This window comes from Mirounga leonina, unplaced genomic scaffold (assembly GCF_011800145.1).
Source record: "Mirounga leonina isolate KUSES-001 unplaced genomic scaffold, KU_Mleo_1.0 Mir_125, whole genome shotgun sequence".
Taxonomy (NCBI): Eukaryota; Metazoa; Chordata; class Mammalia; order Carnivora; family Phocidae; genus Mirounga; species Mirounga leonina.
Genome location: NW_023270305.1, coordinates 41,622,205 through 41,633,469, shown reverse-complemented (window position 1 = coordinate 41,633,469; position 11,265 = coordinate 41,622,205). Strand labels below are relative to the sequence as shown.

At 43.3% G+C, this 11,265-nt stretch overlaps 1 protein-coding gene across 1 annotated transcript; it reads left to right on the top strand.

Annotated features, from left to right (window-relative positions):
- Positions 1 to 2,911: 2,911 nt before the first annotated feature.
- On the top strand, positions 2,912 to 10,188 carry CUNH2orf78 (chromosome unknown C2orf78 homolog). The gene is made up of 3 exons (XM_035000482.1): positions 2,912 to 3,011; positions 6,643 to 7,404; positions 8,279 to 10,188. Exons 1-3 carry the CDS (start codon positions 2,912 to 2,914, stop codon positions 10,186 to 10,188), a joined length of 2,772 nt encoding a protein of 923 aa, XP_034856373.1.
- The last annotated feature ends 1,077 nt before the right edge of the window (positions 10,189 to 11,265 follow it).

Below are 11,265 nucleotides of genomic sequence, written 5' to 3'. Positions count from 1 at the left end.
TTCAGGTTTTTGTTCTCTGTTACAGACAGGCTGCAACGTAAATGCCCTGAAATATGTATACGTCTATATCTAAATCCCTAGAGATAGAACTGTTGGAGTGAAGGATATGTAGACTTAAAATTTTGAAAGATACTGCCTCACTACCCTCCAAAAATACCGTACCAGCCTGCACTCCCACTCACGGTGAAACTATTATTGGATTGTTATCATGCACTATGTTTCACATTAGAGGTTGACAGTAGGTATTTAGGTTATAGACAAAACAAAAAAATAACTGAGATAAGAGTAAAAGCTCAAGTCTAAGGTTGCCACACAGTATCAGGCATAGGGATCTGTACCTGGTAGAAAAACTCTGAATTTCTGCTATACATGGAACAGCAAAGGACAGCATGTCCTGTAGTAGGTCTGAAGGCAGAATAGAGTACTGAATTCCAGCTATAATAGCTTGGTTTTTTTGTTACTTTTGTTACTTATTTTTTAGTTTCTAATTTCTGAAAGTATTTTATATACACAGTTCGTCTTCACAACCACTTGAGATCTGGACAAACTGAGGGTCAGGAAGATCAGAGTTATTGAGTAAATGATTAAATGAATGGGTAAAAAGATCACTAGCTTTAACATTTCTGGGACAGTCATATTCTAGCCAAGTTTAAGTCCATAAGCATTTACAATTCTGAAAACTTACACATAATGTAAAACAGGTCAGTATTACCAAATTGCTATTTGGAAAAAGAAAAGATTTAAGATAGCACAGCACGTTTGCAAACTTACAATTAGGTACATTCAAATTTGGTGCTCAATCATAAAATATTCTTTTGGAATTTATGAAAAAAATATTCAATAGGCATAGAGTGGCCAAAAAGTATGAATGGTACATATATCTACGGATATGATAATGTATAAAAGGTGACTTAAATCTATCAGAAACTACAAAAGGTATATTGGTCTTGCACTTCCAATGTGCTAAAAAACACAACAAACTCAGTTATAATTGATACAAGAAAATCCAGACCTAGGCAGGGAGCCGGCTTCTCCCTCTCTGCAGCTCCCCCTGCTTGTGCTCTCTCTCTCTCTCTCTGACAAATAAATAAGATCTTTAAAAAAAAAAAACCTATATTCTACAAACATACCAATCAATGATATAAATGAGGTAATATGACAAAAAAGTGAAAAAATATATTTAAGATCATTCTCTTTAGTGTAGAGAGTTCATGGCAGTTGCTGCACTATCTAGTTGCATAAATAATTTAATGACTATAAGATATTAAATACTAAAATATGTTATAAGTTACATTATAGTCAATATGTTGTATATGAATTAATATTATAATTGTTATGTCAGTGTTATACTAATATGTATATATAAATTTACATTTATATGTATATGAACATGTATATAATTGCATGTTCTGTTAATACAAAATGAGGCCAAAATGTGTCAACTTACTTTTTTTTTAAGAGTTTATTTACTTGTCAGAGAGAGAGAGCGAGCGCACAAGCAGGGGGAGTGGCAGGCAGAGGGAGAAGCAGGCTCCCCGCTGAGCAGGGAGCCTGATGCGGGGCTTGATCCCAGGACCCCGGGATCATGACCTGAGCCAAAGGCAGATGCTTAACGACTGAGCCACCCAGGTGTCCCAGTGTCAATTTATTTCTCACAGAAAGCAAAAATCCACATGAATCTCTTTTTTCCTGTACTCTTCCCACGCATGTTCCCTATCCTCAAAGAATGTCCTCTTCTTTCTCTAACTATTCTCCTCTTCATTTTGCCTGATCTTGCACCCAAGCATGGCAGGCAGAGAATCCTAGAGGCCCAAGATTCTACAGTGGCTGTTTGCAAGGGGGGGTGGAGGCTACAGTAACTGCCACACTGGATACACTTAACTGAGAAGGAGAAAGGGAAAGTATCCCAAATGCCACCAATGCCTTTTACCTATAAAAGAACAGGATGGCAGGATGCCCGTGTGGCCCAAAGAGCCAGAGGTAGCGAATTATGGGCAAAAGAATTGCAACCAAATGCTGGAAAAGGAAAGGTCTGCAATCAGCTGTGTCCTCCAGCTCTCTGGTATTTGCTTCTAATGGGCAGAATTCATTTTGGGAAGCATCAGGCACTGAAAAGAAGACTCCTGCTGCTGGAAGTTGACCAGAAGTAACATCCAGGAGTGTAAGAATGCAAGATCAAGGCTTGTCCCAGAAACAATGCCCATGATGAAAGAGAGAAGAGAGATCTAAGTCCAACCTGGCCCAGCCCAGCACAGTCCAAGAAAGTTAGGATTCAAGGAGAAGAATGAAAGAGAAGAGCCTGCACCACATCGTTCCCCACAAGGTGCATTCAACGAACTTCACCCTATTCTTTAACCAAATTACCAAAAGACCTCTTTAATCCCTTCCTTTGCTCCTTAAAAGCTGCAGTAGGTTCACTAATCAGATTGACTATTATTTCAGAACACCCGTAATTGTTCAACCTAGATGTGCCTTTCCTTTGCCTCTAAGGATGTTAATTAACTGTATATATAATTATAAATGTAGAATACACAAGATAAAATATGATATATAGAATATAAATAACCATCAGGTAATTATATTACTGAACATCTCTAAGAAACGTTGAGATGATTCCCCTAACATAAGATCCTGGGGAAAGTGAGACTATCACAACTGTCTTGTAAGATTAGGTACCACTTAGGTGTTGTCTTAACTCTCCTACCACTCCTTCCACCCAATCCCGTCTTCTTGTTGGGAATCTGACCTCCCCATTGGCTCCCTCATACCTTTAAACTGCCTGCTTTGTGACATCATTCTCCCACCAAACCTACCACCACCTGGTAGAATCTTGGGGTTTCCATGGAGTTGTCTGTAAATAAATTTGGATCATCGCAAGTGACCAGTGACCGGTGACCTTCGTACTGGACACATGTATTCCTTGGCTTCAGCCGCTCCGACACCTTCTAGTATCGGCTCCTCATCCCTTTTTTCTGCAGTGGATGTTTCCTCTTCTTCTCTAACCATGTCTGGTAAGGAAAGAGACTTTTAAAAGTTTTTCATTGGATTTTTTTTTTACCCTAAATTTAGTTGTAGATTCAAAATAGAACAGACTAATGGGGGAAAGTACTGAACTAAAAATCTGAGACCTCATTTCAGTTTTGACGTTGGCATTTACTAGCTGTGTGACTTTGGATGAGTCATTGACTCACAAAATCTGTTTTTTCCTTGTCTGTTATGTTAGGATGTTAGATTGGTTGTTCTCTCTGGTCCGTTTATTTTCTAATATTGAGCCTTAAAGGGCACCCATGGAGAAAATGAAATCAGAGATTTCTTGAGAGTGTTTCAACAGAAAGAGAAAACCTCAGCTATGTAGAAAACTAGCAATATTTACCAAGATGTTTCATCTGAAATGGTCCCTCCACTAATATTTCAACTGTAGTATTTTACATTTAGTACTGTTCAGAAAGTCAGAGTCACATGATTTGAAGTTTTCTACCCGGTGTGGGTGAAAAAGGAAATCAGGGAAAGAGGATGGAGAAGAGTGGGCTCTGGGGAGGCAAGTCTTAAAAGGTAAGGAAGTTCAGGATTGCTTCCCTCAACACAGGCCAACAGGAACCAAGGGGGAGGAGAAAATAATAAGAATGAAGGGGAAGCGGGGCGCCTGGATGGCTCAGTCAGTTGAGCGGCTAAATATCTGCCTTCGGCTCAGGTCATGATCTCCTGAGATGGAGCGCTGCATCAGGCTCCCTACGTGTTCAGCGGGAAGTCTGCTTCTCTCTCTCCCTCTCTCTTTCCAAAATAAATAAATAAATCTTAAAAAAAAAAAAAGAATGAAGGGGAAGAGTAGAGGAGCTCTCAAGAAAAAAAGAGGTGGTTTAGGATGGAATGTTGAAGGGAACCAAAGATTTTAAATTAAAACAGAAAGAACATAAAGTGAAACCTGCTTAGAGCAGGGCAAAACAAAGTTGATTTTAGCAAACACTTCCATTAATAGACAAGGCAGGAAAGGAAGGGCAGAATAGGGCCTCACCAGGAAAAGCAGCTTACAGAAAAGTCATACTCAGCTGTTTGGGTTTTGTTATTGCCCCCCTGAACACAGATGGCACTTAAAAGTTTAAAATGTAAACATTTTAGAAATACAATTTAGAAAAGATGCTTCCTATCAACAAGCAACTAATAAAAGTAGCTATCTAAGGGGGATGGAAGAAACAGAATTTTCAGTTTTATTTCTTTTTTTTTTTTAAGATTTTATTTATTTATTTGGCAGAGAGAGACACAACAAGAGAGGGAACACAAGCAGGGGGAGTGGGAGAGGGAGAAGCAGGCTTCCTGCCGAGCAGGGACCCCGACGTGGGGCTCGATCCCAGGACCCTGAGATCATGACCTGAGCCGAAGGCAGACGTTTAATGACTGAGCCACCCAGGTGCCCCTCGGTTTTATTTCATTTTGATTTTTAAGCTATGTAGATGTTTTGCCTATTAAAAATCAGACTAAGTTTGTTTAAAAATTGGCATCTCCTAGATTGAATCATAAGGCTGCTTCTCATCTCTACAGTTATTTTCTTCCCAACACAGAGGGCACACATCTGTTTTTAGATCTTAGTTAGCAACCTAACAAGAAAAGAAAAAAATCAAGCCCCACATCTCTAATTTCACATTTATCTAAAACAGTTTTGTGGAGTCCTTTGGGTTTTCCTACATTAAAAATTTTTTAATTTGATTTTAGTGATGATGGCTTTTTTAGGCTTTGAGGGTGACATTTTCCTGGATGTTGAAGATGATTAAAATAAATTTTTGGATGAATATAAAAACCTTCATGATGTTTTTTAAGTGTTCGCTTTTGTTATATGATTATATTGAAATATATATGTCTTTCTTATTGTATTCTTCTGATTTTATTTATTTTTTAACTTAAATTCAGTTAATTAACATATAGTATATTATTAGTTTCAGAGGTAGAGTTCAGTTGAAACATCTATTTCTACTAGACCTAGTACCTGTTACTTGCTGGGTAATATTCAGAAAAAATGTGAATGAACCCATAACGGAATTCCTTTAAACTTACTATTTCCCTCTCTGCTTTGTACCAGATTTTATTGAAATATTTGTCTACAAAAATTGTGGCTACCTCTACATTCACATTTATGGCATTTGCTGCTTGTTTGGCAATTTTTACTGATATATCTTCTCTGTCTATATGCACTGGCTAGGAACTCATTCTATTGTGGGCTGTGTTTTGGTTAGTAGTATTCAGCAAAATAGGGTAGGCAATACTCCCATCATATTGCATATATGATACAGAATTTCATTTATTAGTGAACTTATTATGCCCTGATGCTTGCTACATATCCCAGTTTTCGCTAATATCTATATATTTCTTCTTAGTTCTGTAATACATGTTTTTCATGATTTCTCAGTCTTTCCAGAACATAATATATCTTCCTTCATATAAATATAAAAAGTGTAATGTACCACTTTCATTCATGTGAGAATTATTTCCATTATTAGCATTGTTATTATTATTATAACCACTTTATAGATGAGTAACCTGAAGCTCAGAGAGTTTAAATAACTTTTTTCTTTCAAAAAGCACTTCTTGAGAAACTTACTCTCAGGTAGTCATTATGAGGTAGGATCAGAAACCAGATTTAAAAGAATAAGAATGACCCTGGGCGCCTGGGTGGCTCAGTTGGTTAAGCGACTGCCTTCAGCTCAGGTCATGATCCTGGAGTCCCTGGATCGAGTCCCGCATCTGGCTCCCTGCTCGGCGGGGAGTCTGCTTCTCCCTCTGACCCTCCCCCCTCTCATGTGCTCTCTCTCTCATTCTCTCTCTCAAATAAATAAATAAAATCTTTAAAAAAAAGAATAAGAATGACCCCTTTTTCTTTTAAAAAAGATTTTATTTTCAAGTAGTCTCTATACCCACCGTGGGGTTCGAACTCACAACCCTGAGATCAAGAGTCACACACCCCTCTGACTGAGCCAGCCGGGCGCCCCAAGAGGGACCCTTTACATTTACCAGTGGACTGAGCTGTATGTGAACTCTAGGAAATAACATGTGAACTGCACAAGCAAAATGAGACACTGAAGTTACAATATGGTCATAGCTGTACTGTTCTCTAATGGGGGGAGGAAAGGTCTGTATTAGTTGCATTTCTCCTGGCTTCTGACAGTGTCATGCTCAGAGCAGGGTCCTGGCAAGAAGTCATGATACTTAGGCTCTGTAACATGGTAATGAGACCTAACATCAGGGGAGAACTTGAGCAAGTCCATGTGACCTCCCTGAGCCTCAGTTTTGTCCCTTAGAGGACGCGAGAACAGGCGCTCTCTGAGGCCCTCCGAGTGCTGAAATGCTTCATTCTAGAACGAAGGGCAGCCTCCAGGCAAAGCGAGGGCAGGGAGAAGGCTGCTTCTCGCCTACAGAGCGATGCATGAAGCACACCACCTGGGTCTTCTGCACAGCCGGGCCCAAGCTGGAGCTCGGGCGGTGACTATAGAAGAGTACCGACCACCATCCTACACGGTTTGGGTTTTGGTATCTCAGCAAGCGTTGGTATCAGAGGCTTCCTGGTAGCAACAACTTTAAGATAATGCTGTTCCTCAAACATAGTGAGAATTGATCCATCCCCCTGATTTTTCATCACCCTCTTGTTCCCTACAGAAAATTTCCAAAATCCATCTTTACTTGGAACTCCAAACTCTCTGCCGCTCTCTCTCCCCGTGGTGAGCAATGCGGCTTCCCTGACAGGAAGCATCTGCAACTTCTCCCGAGTCTCCGCTCCAGCGGTCAGTTCGGCATGGCTACTGCCATCAGCTTCTGGCACCTCCTTCCAGCCACTCATGGGGAGTGCCTACCTTTACCAACATTCCAGTACAACCATGTTGTCTGGAGTTACTGGCCAGAGCCAGATCTCCATGTCAGCTGCTTCCTATCCCGGGATTTTTGAGTGGGATGTCACAGGAAGTACTGAAAAGAAGTCCTCTTCGCTCGGAGACTTCACTGTGACTGTCATTGACCAGGACACAGCTGTGTCTTCCATGTCTATGGCAGCCCCGTATGATAAAACTTCAGAGGCCAATAACATGGTCCCTCTGTATCCATCGCTTTCCGCCAGCCTTGTTCAGGGAAGACCATCTCAGATGCCAAATCAAGGACATAGCCTAGCACTTCCCTACCAGGAAGGAAGCCAGGTATATTACTATAATCAAGGCACACTGGGGCCTCTACTGTCTGGAGAACTTGGCCCCTGCCTGCAACCCTACGGCTCAGTGTCATACACCGGAAGTAGGGCCTCTGCCCCTCAGCCAGAAATGGTGATGGTACTGAAGGAGGTTCAGCCCGCAAACGTCCTGCCACCAGCCTCCACCTCTGGAATCTACTACTCTGTGTCTGCCCAACCCCTCACAGAAACAAGTTTTCAAGGTGAGTAGAGATAGCAAGAGGGAGAGAAATAAGGTCAGCCTTCAAAAATAGGGTCAAATCTGCAGCTGAGAGGTACTGAGTCCCCAGATGGGCAGAATGTAAGTCCTGAGAGGTTAATAATCACGATCCTTGCTCGGTGCTCTCCACTTTCAGACTCTGTTCAAGAACACTACACAGAGGTGGGAAGGTGGCACCCTGTAATGGCCAGCTATGCTACAAGTGCAGGATCCCCAAGAGCATAGCAAGGGCTCCCACACTTTTCACTGCCCTAGCCGATCACCCTCCCTGTACTACCACACGGTAATGAACTCCCTTCCCCGAGCTATTGCTTCAGTCTCTTTGGAAAGCGTTTCGGACCTCTTGTTGTGATGGAGCCTGTTTAACTGCCTCACTTCCTTAATTTACCCCAGGAGTTAAGACCTCACATTCCGAGATCCTGTCCAAAGCAAGCAGGCTAAGAATTTACCCTTGCTTACATATTTTATCAGGAAGAGCTCCATTCCCTCTCCCAGTCCACGGTGTGAAGTATTCTTATTCTTTAAGGAAAGGGGAGGGACTTGAAGTGACTCTATATGAGAATGCTAGGCTTTGTTAAACATTTCATAATATAAAAACCACTTTTACTTCTTATTTGACTTAAAACAACGCTATAAAATACAAAGAAAACCAAGAACCAATGACATCAAATGATCACCTGTAAGAACTAGAAGTCACCTCCTATATCTCCTAGCGCTGCACGGTGCTGTCCTTGATCCTTAAGAAAAGCTGGTAGAACTGCCCTGCCCATTGCTGGGAGGTGCATGATTTCTGTGTTAGTGTTTAGCGGGAGCATCTCACTTACCAGGGAATGACTTTTTCCTTGATTCCTTTGTAGTGATGGAGACTTCCCTGGGGATGGAGACTTCCCTGGGATTGCAACCTCCAAGTCAGACATTTTGTCTGCCACAAACTCCTGAATTCCCCAAGTCCTGCAGTAGCAGAAATATCCAGATGCTTGAAAGTAACCCACCACCTGAGCTTGGAGACATCTCAATGATAGCTCCAGTCCAGAGTTCTAGTAATGTCCTGGCACTGCCTCCAGCTCCAAGCCAGGAACAAACAGAGAACAAGAATTTGGATGATATTAAAACCAAGTTTTCAAAGCCTCTGGATGCCTACCAGATCCCAATAGAAAACCAAGATCCTCCACTACTTCCTTTAGAAATTCCTGATATTCCCCAGCTCCTGGCCTGCATTGATCCCCTGGGCCAGGAGGAGCAGCCTGGTTCTGAAAACACCAATCTGGGAAAAAATACCCTGAGTCTTGAAGACCAAGTGAGCCTTGAAAATGGGATTGAATCTAGTGGTGGTTTTGCAGACATCGCTACACTGGTGGAGGACATTCATCTTCCCCAGCTCTCGAGTTCCTTGAAAGACCTTGATCAAGCCAAAGGTCCCAAGGTGATCAAAGCCAAAGATACCAGAGTCAACAAGTTGAATCAGGTGCAAGAAAAGTCACGTGTCATAAAGGCTCCTTCTAATCAGGTCAGGAAGAACAAGCATAAAGCCACTGAGCCTATCAACGGTGCTCCCAAGACCAAAATCCAGGTGAAGAACCCAGAGTGCCTCTTAGGGGGAGAAGTGGTTATTTGCGATGCTGTAGACAGTAACAGGGCTCCTGTGAAAACGGCCAAGCATTCCAACAGCAAATCTCAGAAAGCTGCATCCAGCAGGTCCAGCAAAACTAAGAGCCATGGGCAGGAAAAGACCAAAAGGACCAGAGAAAACAACCCCAAAAAAGCTGAAGAGAGTAAGCAGTCAGGGAATAAAGTCAAGGCAGAGGAGAAGCCAACCATTCCCAAGATGAAGCGGAAGAAAAGTCAACCCGAGCTTAGCCAAGAGACCTTTAAGAAGCCTCGAAGCTGCCTAGGCATGCACATGTTGGAGTCCGTGCAGGTTTTTCATGCACTGGGGAAGAAGAGTGATAAGAAAACTGGACTGTCTTCCTCCCGGGCCCTGGTAAGCTCCAGCAACCGGAAAGATGCCCAGCCATCCTCAGCCATCAAACCATGGCTTAATACCCCACGTGAGGGTAAAGGTCCTGAGAAAAATCAAGTCAAAGCCCAGAAAGCAGACAGAGGTGCTGACAAAGAGTGTCCCTCTCCATCCCAGTATGAGCTGCCACCTCCTGGGAAGGTCAAGTTGGTGCCTTTGCCTTTTCCAACCTTGGAGAAGCCTCAGGCTCGACTTGTTCCTAGGAGGCCACAGTCTCTGGCCTCACATCGGTCTTACCCTGCCCGGCCTGGTTCTGCTAGCTCAGCTCAACCTGTTGCAGTCAATTCATCCTGGCTGAATCCTGCCTCCTTGACAGGTCCTGCCAGACCAGCTCGGCCAATTTCAACCAATCCGACGCGACCAGGTTTGACCAACCCTACCCGGCCTAGTGTCCCACAGTCTGCTGCCTCTAGGCCTGCACCCTACAAAACATCATCTTGCACTTCTCTCCAGTGGGAGCCTGCTCGCACTGCTGTGACCAAGCTCCAGTCCCCACCCAAACCTCAAAGTCAATTTCTACTCCAAGACTTCAGCTCTCAACCAATTCCATGGAGGAAACCCAATGTCCCTGAGCCAGTAATGTCAAAGCCCATCACAAAAGAGCAGAGGCCAGAGCGGGAGGCCATGAAGAGGCAGGCTCAGCAAGAGCGCGAGAATGCTGCCAAATACACCTCTTTGGGGAAAGTGCAGTTTTTCACTGAGAGGGAAAAAGATATGGAAATTGCTCGATATTATGGCTATGCAATATAAGAAGTGCTAGGATTGTTGGTACCAATTCATATATAGATAGATAGATATAAATTTCTCTATTTGCATATATTTTAAGACTTAATAAAACATAATAAATATAATTAGTCGATTAGAAATAAAGAAGCCTTTTTGAGTTCTGAGGTGCTGTTAACTGTGGTTTTTCTTTAGTGCGGGTGGGGATCAAAGGCTGCATGAGAGAGAAAGAACTGGCAGTTGGATGGGAGAATGAGAGAAAAAGATAAGAAAAGAGAAAGGAACTTGGTCCAGGCCTAGAAAGGCCAAAAGAGGAGAGACATTTTATGGGTTTATAAAAATCAGGAGTGGGGGAAATGGCAGAATCAGGGTCTGAGGTTAGGCTTAAAAGAATACATTTTGTATAGACTTGAAGATGACAGAAGATGAGTCTTGGTTGACTAGGAAAAATGTAAAGCCTTTCATGGAGACTGGCCCTATGTCCCATGTCCACCAGGTAGGGATTTTTGAAAACAAGAGACTCAGGACACACCTCCAGAAGGTTTGGGTTGCCTTATCCATGTCTGACTATGGTTGGGTAAGGGAAGTATAAATCATAGGGGAATCTACCAGAAGGATTGCAAGGACTCACATTTATCCTGGGGGCAGCTGATAACAGGAGCCTAGCCGAGGGAACTGCCGCAGCAGGGGGGCCACGCAGAACCGGGCCGGGGATATAAATCACCGCTTCCTAAACACCTATGCCCCAGGCCCGCGAATGCACTGCTCCAGTGAACGTGCCCAATAACATGCAAGGCTAGTCCCGCTCTGCCACTTGACTATCGAGATTCGGCAATGGGCTTAGGTCACGCTGCAGGCGGAGCGCAGCTGCAGGCGGAGCGCAAGGCTTCCATTTGAGGCCTCTATGGCTACAAAGCCTTCAGTATTTGCAAGCGCAGGTAGGCGGCCAACCTGGCTTTCAGAGCACAGCGTCCGGAGGTTACCGGTGGTCGAGATCAAACTTCTGGAGGGACCTAAATGTTAACTTGAGGGGCCTGTCAGGTCTTCCTCCATCGACCCTGGCGCATGCCGGCTTCTCTAAACGTGACCAACCCAAGCGCACGA

Coding starts and splice junctions, on each gene's coding strand:
- CUNH2orf78 (XM_035000482.1), top strand. CDS start 2,912: ATGTATTCCTTGGCTTCAGCCGCTCCGACACCTTCTAGTATCGGCTCC. Junction 3,012..6,642: donor TTCTTCTCTAACCATGTCTG/GTAAGGAAAGAG, acceptor TGTTCCCTACAG/AAAATTTCCAAAATCCATCT. Junction 7,405..8,278: donor CACAGAAACAAGTTTTCAAG/GTGAGTAGAGAT, acceptor ATTCCTTTGTAG/TGATGGAGACTTCCCTGGGG.